At 42.1% G+C, this 19,378-nt stretch overlaps 1 protein-coding gene across 1 annotated transcript in view; it reads right to left on the reverse strand.

Annotated features, from left to right (window-relative positions):
• The window catches only part of FAT2 (FAT atypical cadherin 2), an 82,914-nt gene that overhangs the window by 50,437 nt on the left and 13,099 nt on the right, over positions 1 to 19,378 (reverse strand). The window contains 5 exon segments of the mRNA XM_036748250.1: positions 2,345 to 2,367; positions 6,392 to 6,531; positions 6,929 to 7,139; positions 14,313 to 14,624; positions 16,825 to 16,883. Coding sequence (XP_036604145.1) covers positions 2,345 to 2,367; positions 6,392 to 6,531; positions 6,929 to 7,139; positions 14,313 to 14,624; positions 16,825 to 16,883 — 745 coding nt within the window.

A 19,378-nucleotide genomic window follows, 5' to 3' on the forward strand; every position in this document is an offset into this window, starting at 1 on the left:
CTGAGAGGTAGGTGCTGTTATTGTCCCCATTTTACGGAAGAGGAAACTGAGGCAAACAGAGGTTAAGTGACTCGCCCAGGGTCACACAGCTAAAAAGTGCCTGAGGTCAGATTTGAACTCAAGTCTTCCTGACTCCAGGCCCAGAATTCTATATCCTGTGCCACCTAGTCATCCAAGACTTGGCAGTCCAGAAATCCAGATTTGTTTTTTATATACATCTTCTATGTACTACTCACCCAGTAGAAATTCTGAACCCAGATAAGGACATTACATTTGTCCCTATTAAATTCCATCTTATCACATTTGATCTATCACTTTGAACTGATCGTGATCTCCCAGTGGTAGCTGACACCACTCCCAGCTTCATGTCCATAATCCAGGAATCTGATAAGCCTGTTCCCCTTGTTTTCATCCGAGTCATTGGTAAAAATGACTGGGATAAATGATAAACGATAAAAATGATAAAATATCATCGGATAAATGATAAAAAGGGGAACACATGGTCAAAGACAGATCGTGGGCAAGTGACCTAACTCTTGCCGCCCTCGAAGAGCATAAAAACAGCGCCTACGCTGCAGGGGTTGTTGTGAGGGTGCGATGAGATAATGTTCGTAAGAGGCCCTTGGCACAGAGTAGGTGCTATAGAAATGAGTAATCCCTTAATTCCCTGGAGACCTCCGGCTGACATAATGCATTTATACTCAGGTGTAAATGACTAATGATCACTTAATGTGAGATAGCCTACCCAGAGAAATTAGTGTTTTAATAGGGAACAAAGCCTTCCCCCCTCAAAGGAAGGATATCTAGTTGTAATAATGATAACAATGATAGTTAATGCTTATTATATCATTGACGTCTGCAAAGAGCTTTACAAATATTCTATCCTCCCAACAAGCCTAGGAGATAGGCGCTATGATTATCTCCATGTATAGGTGAGTAAACTGAAGCAGACTGAAATTAAGTGACTTGCCCAGGGTCACACAGCTAATAAGTGCCTCGGGTCAAATCTGAACTCAGGTCTTTCTGGTCCCGGGCACAGCGCTTGATCCACTGCACCGCTCAGTCACCTCTAAGATTCTGTCTCTAAGAAACTCTGGTAAAATTTTGTGGATCAGTGGTAGGCCAATAGGGACGATATTTTATGGGACACAGGAGCATTCCCTGTTACCCCTTCAGATCACGGGGCCCAATTGGCCTATCTTTAGGGTGAGTCCTAATGGTCGGGAAGTTAATGTGACCTCAGACCACATGGCCAGAAGCGTAGTCTCTAGAATGAGAGAGCTAATGCCCACTGCACTCTGCCCTGCTCACCACACCTCGAATTCTTTGTTCAGTATCTTAGGAAATGCATTTTGTAAGACGTAGAATGTCCATGGGACGGGTGAACCGGATCATGAGGGGCCTGAAGGCTCAGGCATATGCCAATAAGCCAGTGAAGAAAACAGAACTCATTAGCTTGGAAAAGAAAAGGCTTAAGAGAAACATGGTTAATGTCTTCCCCTATCTGAAGGTCTGTATTTTAGGGATTATAGGTTTAGAGCTAGCAGAGACCTTAGAGGTCACTGAGTCTAAGCCCATTGTTTCAGAGTTGTTTTTACAACTGTGGCTGAGTCAGGAATCAAATCCAGGTCTACTGAAACCTCTCTTTCTGCGACACTATGCAGCTTCTCATCTAACCTTAGATTTGTCTTGTTCAACCCCAGAGGACAAAACTAGAAATACTAGGTGGAAGTGGAAGCAAAGCAGATTTACATTTCATATGGAAAGAAAAACAAAACCAAACTTCCCAACAATTGGTCCTGAGCTAGAATGGGCTGACTCAGGAGAAAAAGAGCTTTCCATCTCTAGAGGTCCTCAATAGATGACTACATGCTAGGGATTTTGTAAAGAGGGTTCCTGCTCAAGTGTGGTTTGGCCTGGATGACCTAGCTCAGGTCATAGGCAGCTGGTAGCACAGTGAGTAGAATGCTAGACCTAGAGTCAGGAAGACATGAGTTCAAATCTGGAGTCAGACACTTACTGGCTGTGTGACTCTGAGTAAGTCATTTAACTTCTGTTTGCCTCAGTTTCCTTATCTGTAAATTGGAGATAATAATAGCACCTACCTCCCAGAGTTGTTATGAGGCTGAAATGAGATAATATTTGTAAAGCACTTAACATAATGCCTGGCTCATAGTAAGTAGGTACTATATAAATGCTAGCTATCATGATGATGATTTCTGAGGTCCCCCTTGCACTAGGATTCTATGCTCTCTAGTTCACAATACATTCTAAATGCATACACAGCTGTGGGAGAGATGCATTCTTAACCAAAGAGGCAATTACAAAAGATAAAACAGATAACTTTGATTACATGAAATTGTGAAGCTTCCACACAAACAAAATTAATGTAGCTAGGATAAGAAGGGAAACAGGTAAGTGGAAAGAAACACAATCTTTGGATCAAATTTCTCTGATAAGAGTTTAGAATCTAAGGTATATAAACAAGTAATGTGTTCGTGTGTATGTGTATGTGTGTGTGTGTATGTGTATGTGTGTGTGTGTAAAACCAAAAGCCATTCCCCAATATATAAGTTGTCAAAGGATATGAAGAAATACTTCTCAAAAGAAGTGCGAACTATTAACAACCATGAGAAAGAATACCCCAAATCACTACTAATATGAGAAAAGCCATTCAAAGCAACCCTGAAGTTACACCTGACACCCAGCAAAGATGGTAAAAATGTTAGTTATTATTAAAGATGGCAAAAAATGGGAATATTCAATGTTGGAGGGGTTACGGTGTAATGGTAATTTAAATTTGAAGATCTTTCCCACTTATTAATAGGCCCACGTGACCTGTTTACGTCATAGGAAGCTTAAGTCACATGCGGTGGGAGGAGCTTGCTGAGAGGAAAAGGAAAGTGTGTCACAGAAAATGCTGAGAGAGCAGTTAGAACTGAGGGAGAGAGCAGACATAGGCATGCTAGCTGTGCTGTGAGTGTGTTTGTGGGAAGGCCCCAACAGGGGAGGCGGAAGGCTAATGAGATGGCAAGGCTCCATGCTGTGATACTGTGTTTTAAGTTCCTTACTGTTATGATAAAGCAGGCTTACTGATTTTGGGAGTTGGTTGCTGCTTGGATGGATTGGACTTATTGGTTATGGGATTTGGTCCTCTGGTGTCTGAATAAATGTTTTACTTTTTCTACCTTCTATATGGAGGATACAGAGAACTACATAGGCATATCACAATTATTGTTGATGTTGTGCTTATTGCCTTACTGATACATATGAAAAGATAGGCACACTAGTACATTGTTGGTGAAGCTGTGAATCAATGTAACCTTTTTGGAAAGCAATTTGGAATAATAAAAATAAAATAACTAATCTGACCATACCCTTGAACCCAGCCAGATATTCCTCCAGTAGGCTTATACCCCATGGAGGCCTTTGATAAGAAAATCTCTATGTATACTGAAATATTTATAGTAGCACTTTTTGCGAATGCAAAGAATTGGAAACAAAGCAGCTATCTATTGATTAGAAAATGGCTATACTTGAATGTAATGGAAAATTATTATTCTATAAGAAACATTGAATATGATGAAAATAGAGACTCATGGAAAGATTTACATGTGCATCAGATAGATATTAATAACTGAAAGCAATACAGCCTCGAGATCCTATAAAACTTCCAAGTCTAAACATCCAAGAATAAATCTTGCCAGACAAGGGAAAGTGACTCAACATTTGATCAGGCAGAGGACTCTCTGGAACCCAAGAGAACATGGAACTACAACAGAATGCTCCCAAATGGTCTAAGAGAGAACTAAGAATCATCAAAGCAGAATTTAGGGCCTGTACAGCAGGAATTGGGCAGCTAGGTGGCACAGGGGATAGAGTGCTGGGTCTAGAGTCAGAGAGAGTCATCTTCTTGAGTTCAAATCTGGCCTCAGATACTTACTAGCTGGGTGACCCTGGGCAAGTTATTTAACTGTTTACCTCAATTTTCTCATGTGCAAAATGAAGATGACAAAAAATTCCAGTATCTTTTCCAAGAAAAACCCAAATGGGGTCAAGAAGAGTCAGACACAACTGATACACCTGAACAACAACATCAAAGCTTACTAATAGAATAGAAAAACTTGAATCTACTGTGGGAGAGACAGACAGAGAGAGAAAGAGAGAGAGAGAGAGAGAGAGAGAGAGAGAGAGAGAGAGAGAGAGAGCAATTAAAAAACAAATAACAAATAGAAGTAAAGGACAATCTGGAAGAAAAGATGCAAAAAAGCAATAACATTAAAAGAAAAAAATATTTTTATGTCAGATGGCTCTCTGGGAGGAGAGGGAGATTGAAGAAAATTTTGGTGTAATAATCTTTAAAAAGATTTCTTAGAAATTCTTTTAAGGTTTGAGAAGTCCAATTTTTGATCCTTCCCTTCCACTCCCCACCTACTCAGGGGCTAAGGAAGACCTTTAATGGACTATTCATGAAAATTTGGACAGTGGGAATTGCTATGGGTTTTGATAATAAGTGAATATTATGAAAATCAGATGCAAATGACACCCAAATCAGCATGCAGCTTAGTATTTTTCCAATAGGTTTGTAACAGTGAGGAGGGTTCTACTGCAAAAAAGAACATGTAATTCTTTTTTCCACACTTTGGCTTATAATTTCTCTTGAAGGAAATGCCTCTTTTTAGCAGAAAAACTTCTTAGTGAGAAGGTGCTCAATAAATACTGATTGATAGAGTGAAGATGGAACAGAAGAAGGAAGAAGAACAGGAATGGGAAGAAGAGAAGTGAGAATCAGTCGTTCAGTCAGTAAATACTTAAGTGCCTTTTATGTGCCAGGCATTGAGCTAAGCTCTAGGGATTCAAAGAAAGGTAAAAGACAGTTCTGGCTTTCAAGAAGCTCACAGTCTAATGGGAGAGACAACATGAAAATGACTATGTATAAACAAGACATATACAAGACATAATTACATAATATATAATAATAGTATAATACATAACAATATATCCAAGAAATAATTAACAGGGAGGAGGCATTAGAATTAAGAAGAAGTGGGAAAGGCTTCCTGCAGAAGGGTGGACTTTCATTAGGAATTGAAGGAAGCTGGGACGTGGAAATGAGGAAGAGAATCGCAGGCATGAGGGACAGCCAGAGAAAATGCCCAGAGTCAGGAAATGGAGTATTTTGTCTGAGGAACAGCAAGGAGGCTGGTACCACTGGATCAGAGAGTACAAGGGGGAAGAGGAGTCTAAAGAATAAGAAGGCTGGATACATTGTGGGGCAGGGGAAAGTCCAGGGACAGGTTATGAAGGGCTTCAAATGCCAAACAGAGGAGTTCATATTTAATCCTGCAGGTGATAGAATTCATTGTGTAGGGAGGGTGGTCAGACATGATCAGACCTGCATTTTAGGTAGATCATTTTCGAGAGATGGACTACAGTGGGGAGCAACTTGTTGCAGGGCAACCAATAGTCAATGAATAAACCTTTAAGTACCCACTAGGTGCCAGGCACTGGAGGCTATTGCAATAGTCCAGGTGTCAGGTGATAAAGGCCTACATGAGGGTGGTGGCAGTGCCAGAGCAGAGAAGAGGAAATATTTGAGAGATGTTGCAAAGATAAAATTGACAGGCCTTGGTAACAGATTGGATATGGTGGTGCGGGATGAGATGGTAGGTATGGGGGAGGGTGAGAGAGAATGAAGAGTCAAGGATGACCTTTGGCTGAGATCCTGGGGGACTGGGAGGATGGTGGTACCCTTGACAGTAATAGAGAAGTTTGGAAAGGGGGAGATTTTAGGGAGAAAGATAATGAGCTCAGTTCTGGACATACCGAGTTTAAGATGTTACAGGACATCCAGTTCAAGATGTCCAATAGGCAGTTGGAGAAAAGAAAAAGACTGAAGGGGAAGAGAAGCAGCAGAGGTGAGATGAGACAAAATTAAGGGATATAGGAAGAAGGAAAAAAGGAACAAGAAAGAAATGAGAGAGAAGCAAAAGGAAGATGATAATAGGATCACAAGATCATAGATTTAGAGCTGGAAGGAGCCCTAAGGTCCACCAAGTCCAGTAACCTAATTCTACCAATGAAGAAACTGAGGCCCAATGAGGCTAAGCGACTTCCCCATGGTCACACAGCTAATAAAGGCCTGATGCAGGATTGGAACTCCAAGTCTAGTACTTTATGCATGAGGAAGAAGAGTCAGAGGGGAAAAAGGAGAAGGAAAAGGAGCACAAGGTATTAAAGGGAGAGGGAAAAAAGAAGGGAAGAGAGGGGAGAGGAGACGATGATTGAGAGAAGGAGATAGGATGAAAAGGAAGGTGGGGTGGGGGATGGAGGAGTGATAGGAGAAAGGATTACCCAGCTCTGCCTGTCAAGGGACCTGGCCAGCTCTTACCTGGGTGGTGACCCTGCGGGAGCCATCCGTCACCTCCACTGTCAGGTTATAGCTCGCCTTCCTCCTGGAGTCCAGGCGCCTGGCGATGACCATGCTGCCTGTGGTCATCTCAATGTCAAAGTCCATGTCCTCGTCACCACCTAAGTGTAAGGAAGGAGTGGGGAGTGAGAAAGAGAGACAAGATCCATGGGCTCTGGTCAAGGAAGATTTAGGCTCCTCATTGCCACAGGACTCCAGGAAAGAATTCTTGACAGGGATTCTAGGTGCCTCCAAAGAGGCACTGTAATATCTAAGTACCCTTCCCAAGACTCCAGAAAGCAGCAAGTTTATCCTGTAAAACTCTCCAACTGAGGCTGAAATAATGGGACAGGGAGAAGTCAAACCCACTGATATCACTTGGGGATGAGAGAGACAAATCCCTCCCTCCCAACCCCCAAACCTATGGAGGTCTTCCCTTAATGGAGTTAGCTCAGCTGCACCTAGAATGGGGTAGAGAGAAATGGCCACAAGAAGTTTGGGGCCCAGGCCCCAGCTCACCAGAGATGTTGAACCACAGCAGGCCAGGTGGGTCCTCAACACTGACCATGCCCACCATGTGGTTCACAGGGTCAGTCTCCATGGCAGCAAAGTTGTAGTGGGGCTCATCAAAGGCCCACAGCTTTCCCGAAGGGCTGGGCCGAGGAATCCACTCTATATGCAGTCTGACGCTGGAGAAGCGTGAGGGCTGCCCATGGTCTACTGCCTGGATCTGCAAATCGAACCATCAATCAATCAACAAATGTTGATTAAAGCCCCTGTTATATGCCAGATGTGGGGGATATGAGTCCAAAGAACAGAAAAAAACCCTAATTGAAAGAAGCTCATATTCTAATGGAGGCCATATAAAAACATAAATAACAAATACAAAAATAGAGACAAGGTAGTTGGGGAAGGAGGTCACTAGCACTTGGATGGGGTAGGGATCAGCAAAGGCAGGCTTCTCGCAGAACATGGTACAATAGTTGTGTCATAAAGAAAAAAGGGTCTCTGTGAGGTGGAGGGAAGGAAGGAGTGTGTTCCAGGCATGTGGCACAGCCCATGCAAAGGCACAGAGGTGGAATGTCCTTGGTCAGTTTGCCTGTAGTGCAAAATGCAGGAAAGGGAACCTAGAAAGTTAGATTGTGTAAGGCTTTAACAACTAAACAAAGGAGTTTACGGTTTGTTTGTTTTTCCTACAGGCAATAGGAAGCCACTGCAGTTGGTTGAGTATGAGGGAGACAAAAAGTAACCAGAACCTATTGGGAAGGCCTTGGAACTAATGATAGGGGTTGGGGAGGAGGGATTCCTGAACCCCTCAGGGAAAGGGAGATCCCCTATGGCTCAAAGCCCTGGCTTTCTTACCTATAATACCTGACCAATCAAAAATTGAATGGATTATTATTCTCCAGAAGAATAATAATTTAATTATTCTAATTAATTAATTAATTTAATAAATATTAAGAATAATAAAATAACTTAGCTGTTGGAACACCAGGTATCTGCAACACCCCTCAATCTTCAATCCCAGATTCACTTTTATTGGGATCTTTGGTCCTTTTATTCCTTCCTATTTTCCCAGTCTATCAAGGCTGATCCGATCTCACTCTCCTCTATAACCAGTCTTTACCTTATGTTCAGCTATTGCAACAAGGCCTCCTCTTCCACCTGTGAATCTCTTGTCCCTCCAACTCCTCCCTTATTCACTTCTAATCTTCAAACCTGGGAAATTCCAATCACCAGACTCTGACATGCCCCCTCTCAAGGTGGGGAATACTGATAGAGTCACTCATAAAATAGTACTTGCCTAGTCCACTACAAATGGACGCTGTCTAACTAACCTCAACTGGCCTCTCAGTGCAGTACAATTATATTTTTGTTCATCTCTTACTGGTTCTGTCACATTTCTACCCCAGGAGTTCCAAACCTCCTCTTCCTCCCCAAGCCTCCTAAATCTGCCCACTTCATTCCTTTCCCCTTCACTCTCATCAGAACACTTCAACAAATACTTTACTAATAGGTAAGACATCTGAAATGATCTTCCTCAACTTCTTTTCATTCTCATAACTCCCAGAGTCCTCACTCCTCCTCTCCTTCTGTCAAGTTTCAAAGGCTGTGGTCAAGAATCATAGGATCTCATTTTGCAGGCTCACAGGGGTGAACCAACTTGCTGAAGGTTACACGGGTGGCAAGTAGAAGAGCTGGGACTTGAACTCAGATCCTGAGATGCAGTTAAGATGTTCTTTCTACTGTGTCACAATGGTATCCCCTGAAGCACCCTCCCGCTTGCCTGTTCTGTGACCTTCCTCAATCAAACATCCCTTCTCCTCTGCATCTTCAATCTCTCCCTCTCTGCTGTTTCCTTTTCCTCAAGTATCAAATATTTTCAGGCTCCACCCTAAAATCCAGCCTTCAGGCCCCATCTGAAAATTACCTTCCTCCGACCCTGCAGGTCCTTTAAGTCAGAGGTGTTAAACACACAGACCACAACACTCACGAGTGCAGACCGAACCAGATTAAAATGTAGTTCCTAATTTATTTTAATGCATTAGTGTATTCATATATAAAAAAGAAATACAGAAACGTGGTCTTCTCAGTCAATATTCAGCCCACAGGAAACTTTATGGGCAGTTTAGCAGCTCCTGTTTATATTTTAATTTGACACCACTGCTTTAAGCTATTATCCTATTTCTCTCTTCACGTTCATTGTCAAACTTCTATAAAGAGTAGTCTATACTTGTTGCTGTATTCTTCCACATCACCCTTTCATTTCTCAACATTTGCAGTCTGGCAAATGTCCCAACCATGCTATGGAAGCTGCTTTCTTCAGTCACCAATGGCATTCCCAATGGCATTCTTCTGTCCCCATTTGGTTTTACCTCTCCTCAGCATTCAGCATTTAGAGCCACTCTTCCTTCTTGATACTCTCTCTTCTCTCGGCTTCAGAAACACTACATCCTCATGGTTCTCTTCCTCTGACTGCTCATCTTCTCTTTTGCTGGCTCCTCATACTACCTGTACACCTGGATGTGAATTCCTCCAAGGTTTAGTTCTTGGCTCTTCTCTCTGTATAATCCTTTCCTTGGTGATCTCATCTGCTTCCATAGATTCAATTATCACCTCAATGCAAATGACTCCCAAATGCATAACTCTAGCCCTGAACATTCCTCTGAGCTCAGGTTCCATAACTCTAACTTCCTGCTAAAAAAAAATCTCCACCTGGATTTCCTACTGACACCGGAAATAAACTATTATTGCAAACTGAAGTCAGGAAGACCAAAAACTTGCCCTTTCTCCCAGGTTCCTTATTTCTGTTTATGCATCACTGTCCACCCAGTCACCTAAGCTCAAAATCTTGGAGCTGTCTTTGGCTTTTGCTCAATCTTCACCCAAACAGCCAATCATTTGCCACACAACTGATGGTCTAACTGGGTCTTCTAACTCCATACCATCTCCCACATCCATACCTACCTCTTCGCTTCCATTACAATCCATCCCCTAATCAGACTATCTGCTCCTACTTCACCTTTTCTCTAGTTTATTCTTCACTCTGCCAACAGAGTAACCTTTCTAACACAACTCTGAGAATGTCACTCTCCCATTAAAAAATGTCCAGTGGCTCTCTACCTCCTACAAAAGAAAGCATAACCTTTTAAATCATAATAATAATAGCTAGCACTTGGATAACATAACTTACATATTTACCTTCTTTGATCCTCACAACAACTTTGGGAGGTATGTACTATCAATATTCTCATTTTATAGTAGAGGACACTGGGGCTTTCCCAGGGTCAAACAGCTAGGGGTGGGGAACCTGTGGCCTCAGGGCCACACCTTCTAGGTCCCTGGGTGAGGCTTTTGACTGAGACCAAGTTTTGCAAAACAAATCCTTTTATGAAGGAGATTTGTTTTATGAAGTTCTCCAATCTGAGGCAAGGTTCGGGTCTTCCTGGCTTCAAGTCCAGCGCTCTATGCACTGTCTAGTAAATGTCCAGTAGGTATTTTAAAAGATATCCAAAATGGAACTCATTATCGTTTCCAACCTTCCCCAGCTCCTACCTTCCCTATTATGACAGAGGGCAACACTATCTTCTCAGTCCTTCAGGCTGGCAGCCTGGGTGTCATCTTTGATTCTTTACTATATCTCACCGTCCCCTTCCCCACCCTCATATCCAAGCTGTGGCCAAGGCCTATCCATTTCACCTTTGCAACATCTCTTAAATATGTCCCCTTCTCTCCTCCTACTGGAGGTCCTCATCACCTCGTACCTGGACTGTTGCAGTAGCTGCTGATGGGTCTGCCTGCCTCAAGTCTCTCCTCACTCCAATCTATCCTCCATTCGGCCACTAAAGTGATTTTCCTAGAGTGCAGTTCTGACTATGTCACCTCCTATTCAACAAACTCCAGTGGTTCCCTATCACCTCCAGGATCAAACAAAAAATCCCAATCAAGGGCATGATCTGTGGTTTATCTGTCTTGGTAAGCCTACCTCAAGGCCTTGCTTTTTCAGAAATGCTTGTTCAATTGAATCTGGGCAAATAAGTTCAACAAGCAAAATTCTTTCAAACCTAAAGTTCAGTGGGGTAAAAACTGAGGAAAGTAGAAGGGTCCAGTCCTGGCTCCCCTGGCCTGCTTGTCATTTTGGACAAATTGTCCAACCTTTCTGGGCCTCAGTTTCCCAGTATGTAAAATAGAGACAATATTCTCACCCTGTCTCATTGCCTACCTATGCCACAGTACTGGCAGACTAGTGGATTAGGCCAATTCTCCCCAATGGAGTATGGAGGGAGACACATACTGCCCGGGATAGCCAAGGGTGACACCAGGCAGCCAGGATGCAGAGACCCTTCTAAGCACGAGTGTGGCTTTTTCTACCTCTCCTCATGTGCTGCGTAGAAGGGACATAGACCTCCAAGAGTGATAATCGACTGAAAGATCATGAAAAACCATCAGAGCCAGAAGAGAGTTATAAACCAGCTACTCTAACCTTTTCTAATTTTTAGGGAAGAAAATCAACCCCCAGAGATAGGACAAGACTTGACCATAACCACAAAGCAAGTTTGTCACCAAATGAGGACTGGCATCCTAGTCTCATGATTCCTAATGGGAGGTTGGGATGAAAGGTACATTCATTATTCAAGTGGGTGCTAGAAATAGCAGGCCTTTCTACTTAAGTCAGTGGACCCCAGGCAGTGTTCCTCAAAGGCAGCATTCCCAAAGGCATATATATGCATTTTAACAGCAGTTCAGTGAGAGCAGGGGATGGAGAGCTGGCCTTGAATCAAGGAAGATTGAAATTGGAGTCCCACTTCTGATACATACTGTCTGTGTGACCCTGGGGAGATCATTTAACTCCTCAGTGCTCTTGGCACCTAAGACCAAAAGTTCCATGGAAGGTGCTGACCTGTATTGGGAGAAGGAATTTCTTCCATGGTGACTCTCTAGAGCTGTTGTGTCAAACCCAAATAGAAACAGGGGTCACTAAAGCACACCTAAGGATACCTGGGAGCAGCATATTGATTTAAAAACACATATTAACATTATCTAACTTCTATTGTAGCTTTATTTATTTTGTTAAATATTTCCCAATTACCCTTTCATCCAGTTCAGGCCACATTCGAGTGTTGTCACTGCATTTGACATTTCTGGTTCAGGGCCAGTTCTGAAGTGTTGTGGGCCCATGCTGCCTGGGCTAAGTGTTTGACCCCTCTCCCCCAGACCAATGAAATCACAGGATCGTTCCCTATCTCTATCTTAATAACAACAGGTCATATTATTTATATAGTACCTTAAAGTTTACAAAGCACTTTTCCTATAACAAGCCTATAAGGTAGGCCGTATAAATATTATCATTATTAATATAATTATTCTCATTTTACAGATGAAGAAACTGAGGCTCAGAGAATTTAAGTGATTTGCCAAATGTCGCACAGCTCATAGGTAACTCAATTTTAACAAAAGGTTATCAGGATGATAAAATCAGGATTTTATCAAGAGATAAGACCTCAATCCAAGGGTCAGCAAACACAAACTTGAGAATCACATTGTTCTTTAAATATGCTTAGACCAACCCCAATTTGTCCTATATATGCCTTATTTATACATGGTTGTTTGCATGATGTCTCTCCAGTAGAATGTGAACTTGAAAGCAAGAACTGTTTTTGCCTTTCTTTGTATCCCCCATGATTAACACAGTGCCTGGCGTGTAGTAGGTGCTTAATAAATGCTAGCTGGTTGACATACATACTGCCTTTAGCCAAAATACATGTTTGAATGAGTCTTTACCAGTCTGTTGATTCATTTCTTTAATACACAAATATGCTTTAGTTGCTAGCCCAGGCCGGGAGAGCTAAATCCCTTTGCCAACAAGCACTGCCCAAAACACAAATTCTGACTTGGGCTTCTTCTTTCTAGGCATCTCTCAGCATTTAACAACCATCCCCCCAGGGTTTATGGCTGAGTGCTTCCCTCCTCCTCCTACCTCAGCCCCCATACCTCATCTCCCCAGGGCTAGTTTCTTATAGTCTTCCTAGGTGATAAACAGCTAATCTCTTCCACTAACTGTACAAACATGCTGATGAGAAAGGCAGGAAGAGCTCATTGCCTTTTTTTCACTTTCCAGGCCAATAAGGAGCTTCAACTATATTAGAGTGAAAAGGGTTGGATTCCAGTCCTGGCGCCGACATTTACTAGCTATGTGAACTTGGACAAATCATTTCCTCTCTTTTAAGTGTCAATAACAGTTATTTGTTCCTTCTACCATATCATCACAATCCCTCAAAACATATATTAAGTGTCAACTTGTATAAACGAAATAAAATAACTGAGATGAACTGGCACAGATGGAATCTGTGTAAAATCTCTTGGGTATCCACTGAAAAACTACTAAGAATAAAGTAGAATGTAGCTCATCACAAAGTATATTCTAAGCTTTAAAAAAAGGAAAAGAAGCTAGTTGTCCAAAAATATTGATAGCAGCTCTTTTCGTGGTGGCTAAGAGCTGGAAATCAAAGGGACACCCATCAATTGGGGAATGGCTGAGCAAGTTGTGACATATGATTGTGATGGAATATTATTGTGTTATGCGAAATGACAAACAGGATGATTTTTAAAAACCTGGAAAACAACTGACACAAAGTAAAGTGAGCAGAACCAGGAGAATGTTGTACGTGGTAACAGCAATACTGGTCAATGAAGAACTGTGAATGACTTAGCTATTCTCAGCAATACAACGATCCAAGACAATCCCAAAGGACTCGATGAAAAATGCTATCCGCCTCCAGAGAAAGAACTTACATTGTCTGAATACAGACTGAAACATACTATTTTCCCTCTCTCTTTTCTTTGTTTCCTCCTTCCTTCTCTCTCTCTCTCTCTCTCTCTCTCTCTCTCTCTCTCTCTCTCTCTCTCAGTCTTCTTGCACAAAATAACTAATATGGAAATGTTTTACATGATTGCACATGTATAACCTATATCAGACTACTTACCATCTCGAGGAGGGGGAGGGGAGGGAGGGACAGATAGAATTTGGAACTCAAGATTAAAAAAATTAAAAACTATTTTTCATGTAATTGGGGGGAAATTAAAATATTATTTAAAAACAAGTATATTTTAAGAATATTACACAAAATGGATCTTCTCCCATAAAAAGTATGCCAATTCTAGCTTTAACCCAAAGGAAGACGCTCTAAAAATATAACTTCAGACCTTGAGATAGGTTCAAAGAAAAATATTTGTGGGGGCAAGGGTGGGCTTTGGATTTGCTCTATGCAGAGGCTCTTTTTTTCCTACTTTTAAACCTCTTTCAGGTCTAATTGGCTAGGCTTCTTCTTCTCCTCCCTCACCTCAGGGGTTCCTTGCTGGTAGACTAAGGTTAGGGCCTAAACCATCCCTCCCGTTCTCTCACCGTGAGGATGTTGTACACGCCAGCAGGGAAGTTGACACTGGTAGACACCACACCTGTCTCAGGGTCAATGGTGAAGGCCTCTTCGTCATTCTCCTCAATGCTATAGGTCACCTGGCCATTGGGGCCTTCATCACGGTCTGAAGCCACAAGTCTGTATACAGGCCCTGGTACAGTGGAGGCTTGCCGCTCTGGGAGACGGATTTTGAAGCGTTTGTGGGAGAAAGTGGGTGAGTTGTCATTGACATCCAAGATACGCACTACTACTCTGGAAGTGGACTGCAGGCTTGGTTTGCCATTGTCTTGTACAGCCACCTGCAAGCAGACGGTCATATAATTACTGAGCACCTGCGGTTCAAAAGCAGTAAGCTTATCCTGCATCATTCTCAAATCTACAATGATTATTATTGACAACTTGCAACTAGGAAGCAAGGAACCAGAAAAGAAAGAAGGGTGAGGTGTAGAGGGAACTACATAGAGTCAAAGACTTAGACGTGGAAAGAGTCTCTGAGGTCATCTAGTCCAACCTTCCAGCTAGCGAATCGCGCCCACCTCCACTTGATGATGGGGATCTCGCTGCTTCATGTGGTAAACCATTCCATTGAGAGGTAGCTTAATTTTTAGGAAGTCCATCCCCTCACTGGGCCTCTCTGCCTCATTGAAAGAACTCTAATGATAGAAAACATTCCCCTTTCCAACGTAGTCTCTTTCCCTTTTTGATAGCTAGGTATTAGACAGGCTTTCCTTATATTGAGTACCAATATGTCCCTTTGTACTTTTGGGTTCCAGTATTGGCTATCTCTTACCTGTGTGAACTCAGGCAAGACCCTTTACCTCCAACCCTTATTTTTCTTACCTATAAAATGAGAGCTAAACTAAATGACCCCTGATTCTCTCCTAATGCTAAATTTACCATCCTAAATATAATTTCTCTTCTACACTAAAATTTTTTAAATTCTTGAAGTTTTCATGTTCTTCCCCCATCCCGTCTTCTCCAGGCAAATCATTACTAATTCCTTTAACAGATTCTCGCAGGGAACGGTGTGTGGCACATGATGATGGTTATTAAACACTTATTGAACTGGCCATCTTGGCTGCTCTGAATACCCTCCACTTTGTTAATGTCTTTTCTAAAATGTAGCACCCAGCCAAAATTTGAGCATAAAACCCTCTTTATGTGTTCTGACCAGGCTAGAGGAGAGTGATACCGTAACTTCCTTTATCTTGGATACTATGCTTCAATTCAAGCAGCCTAAAAACTCATTAAGTTTTTGGCTGCCATATCATACAATTGGCTCATACTGACCTTATAGTCAACTTACCATTTCTTATATACCCATGATTACTAAAAATAACCTATGCTTTCTGTAAATGAAGAGCTGTATCAGTTCTAGCTTTTCCCTCTCTGGGGTCTCAATCTCCTCTTCTATAAAATGTCCAGGTAGGACAAGATGTCTTCTGAAGTCCCCTCCCGTTGATTTGATATGCTTCTACAATAAGGAAGAATTTTCTAACAGGGCAAACCAACAGCAAAATATCTTGTCTTTTTTGTTTGTTTGTTTTTCAGTGTCTTCAGTGGTCAGCTTTTACCTTTCTTCATTTTTACAGCTCAGTCTTATTAATGTGTTTTATTTTTACATCACAAACATCTACAAATTGCTCCCACTTTGTGAGAGGTCTCGTGTAACAAAGTACAACAATAGTTAACAGTGCTCTCATATGAAAGTACATGCAACATACCACATCTGTAAACCCCCCCTCTCATTTTTTTATTAACAGAAATCTATCTTCTCTCCCTTCTACCCCATACGCCACTGGGAAAAAAAACCAAAAGCACATTTCTTATAACAAGCAGGTATGCATAGTTAATATTAATTGTTCATGGATAGGGCAAACCAATATAATAAAAATGACATACTACTTATGTTAATTTCCTTATTCAATGTCTTATGAAATGGCAAGCTCCCCATCACTGTACATATTCAAGCAGATAGACTATTTGTCTTGCTTTGATAGTAGGTATTCTGCTCCTACAGGGGTTAGACTAGATGACCTCTGAGGTCCCTTCCAACTATGTGATTTTATAATTGTAGGAGACAGTTGGGTGAGGAATAGAGAATGAGGAATAGAGAATGAGAAAAGAGAATTCCACTTGTTAAAGGGATCCCAGGATATTCCAGGTCAAAGAAAAAGGTTATTATGAATAGAGAGGGAAAAGAAAATCAGTGGAGATTGAATGGGGATGGGGTGTGTTTCCCTCCCAAATTTCCCTCTGTATTGGGATCTCTCCCTAGAGACCTAATTATGCTGGCTTCCTCAGCCTCCAAGGTGCCCAGTCCCAGTCCTTCCTCATTCCAGTCTAGGGGTTCCTGAGGATCTAGCCTAACTGTGAAGATTCAGGACCTGCATGACCCCACTCTGGGTTCCAACATGTCCTAGCCCAGCCCCTTCTTTCACATCCCCTGGCGAATCCTACAAATCAATCCTACATAATTACTCTCCTGCTATTACCCACCTCGAGGATATGTTCAGCCTTGTTCTCACGATCCAGCTGCCGAGCTGTGGAGAGGAGACCTGGTGGGGAAGAGATGGGGAAAGAGGGTAATCCTGTGAGCACTGGGGTTCCCTCAGGACCTTCACAGAGGTACTGCTGGGGGAGCCAGACCAAGCTCTACTGTGGAATTCTGCTGGTGTGCCAGTGCTGGCAGGAGGTGGAGAAAAAGAAGAAAAAGGGGTAAAGGGGAAACTCTCCAAGGAGTCCTAATAATGCCCTATTATCAGGAGTGCATATTAAAAATCTCTACTTCCCCTCACCAAACAATACACCAAAAGGAAGGCAAATGGTTGGGACTATGAATTTTGGGCCATATAGTGAGAGGTAAAAACAGGTCATGGACCAGAGTGAACAGAAGAAATAGTGCCTATACTTCTTTGGCCATACCTCATTGCTAAGGGGACTTTGCCGCAGCACAGAAGGAACAAAGAGATCTGAAAGTATGGCTATAGGTACATGTGTGTACATGGGTACAGGTATACATGTGTGTACATAGGTGAATGGGTACATTGACCTATGTACATTTCATGCACCTGTTATGTCTGATGCAAGCATGTGTATGGGTATGTGTCTATACACATGCATATGCTTTTGATAGTTCCCCAAGAATTTGTTTTGTTTGAATATACATATTTGTATTGGGTTTTGTTTTCCTGCCTTTGCAGTGGGTGGGGGAGGGAGAGGGAGGAAGGGCCGAATTCAGAACTGAAAATAAAATTTAATTGAATTTATAAAAAGATACCCAATTTCCTTAGCTTGAGACATCCATTTACCAGTTTAGATTGCAGTCCCTTCACACCATCTCATTCTATCTCATTATTTTCTGTGTTTGCCCATATATGCCCCACAAAGGATCCATCCAATAAGATGGAGGCCTTTCTTCATCTTGGTCTTTTAATGTCTCAAGGTTACCAGTCAAGCACTTGGCTGTCCATCTGCTGTCTCTCACAACATGAACTGTTCATCTCTGCATTTTTTCTCCATGAAGAGCTCACCTTTTCCAGTCAGAGCTGGCATTTGGCTTCCCAAAGGTACCATTTCTTCCTCCCACTTCATAAGGACTGTAGCTTCTTCTGGAGCTACTCAGTGGCACCAGTTCTTCTGAAAGCCCATCCAAAGGACTTGCCTTCATGCCCAAGGCTCTGTCTCCTTGCACTCCACTAATCCTCAAAATCCAAATAGAGACTCCAAGCCTCCCAGATGGACTTTCTTGATCCCAGAATCAACTTAATTCTCTGAGTAAGAAACCTGTTGCACCCGACCCAAACTACATCCTTCCTCTTCCACTGCCCCTACTCTAGATTTCCTTTCCTAATACCCAATAAGTCCTAGTTTTCACCCACTGAAAGCCACAAAAGTGAGTTCTCTAGGTTTTAGTTACAGGAGAAAAGAGTATGCACATTCAGAATGAACACACCAGGAGGTCATTAGAAATGCATATATTAAAAAATCTACTCAATTTCAGACCATACAGCCCCAAACTTTCTAAAGATCCTCTGCTAAAGTCTCCCTAAGCTTAGCCGAGAAATCTGGATTTCCCCTGGGCCAGGATTAAGCTATTGTGACAGATATATTTTCTCCCCTAAAGTAAATTTGGGATTCACCCACCTAAGCTCTCAGAACCCAGGTCATTAGTCCAATGACTAATTCTCCCAATTGCAGGTTGATGCTTAACCACTCAAGAAGGGTGTGTGGCTCCACCCCATATTTCTAAGCAAACCTTTAGCTAACTAGAAATCTGACTACAGCGGCCCCACCAAGGGCCAAAGGAGGAAATACAAATGAGGAAATTATTTTCAAGGCCATTTCCCATGACCTCAAAGTCAAAATAATGCAACCTAACCCAAGGAACTTCCCAAAGTTCACAAAAGAAAGTCAGCCCCATTCCTTACAACCTCTCAGTTTGTTGTACGTCCTAAAGGACGTAGTCAGCTATAGAAAATCACCTGTGAAAGCCTACAAGTCCCCGGAGACCATTCTCCTCATAAACATTTTATACCGATGAGAAACAGGCCTATGGATGGGGAATTATTTCCATCTTTTTAGATACCTTCCTTCTTTTATACATTTATTGATATTTATTATTATTATTGATATTTATTGATATATTTTGTGTTGATATAATAGGCAATCTCCAACAAGCACTCAAACAAATCTCTGCCCCTCCCCAATCTATGCCCCGAATAATTAACAGAAAGGAGGGATATGTCCTTTGACTTCAATAAGATGCTACTAATATTAACCACTGTATTCAACTAGAATTTTGTTGCCTTTTAATGCTGACTATATCTAAGTTGTTGTAGTCTTTTTTTTTCTTTTTTTGAGGGGGGAAGGCGAGGCAATTGGGGTTAAGTGACTTGCCCAAGGTCACACAGCTAGTAAATGTGTCAAGTGTCTGAGGCCAGATTTGAACTCAAGTCCTCCAGACTCCAGGGCTGGTGCTCTACTCACTGCATGACCTAGCTGCCCCAAGTTGTTGTAGTCTTAAGCCTTGCTGGAGCATCAGTCATGACTT

Source organism: Trichosurus vulpecula, chromosome 3 (genome assembly GCF_011100635.1).
Source record: "Trichosurus vulpecula isolate mTriVul1 chromosome 3, mTriVul1.pri, whole genome shotgun sequence".
NCBI lineage: Eukaryota > Metazoa > Chordata > Mammalia > Diprotodontia > Phalangeridae > Trichosurus > Trichosurus vulpecula.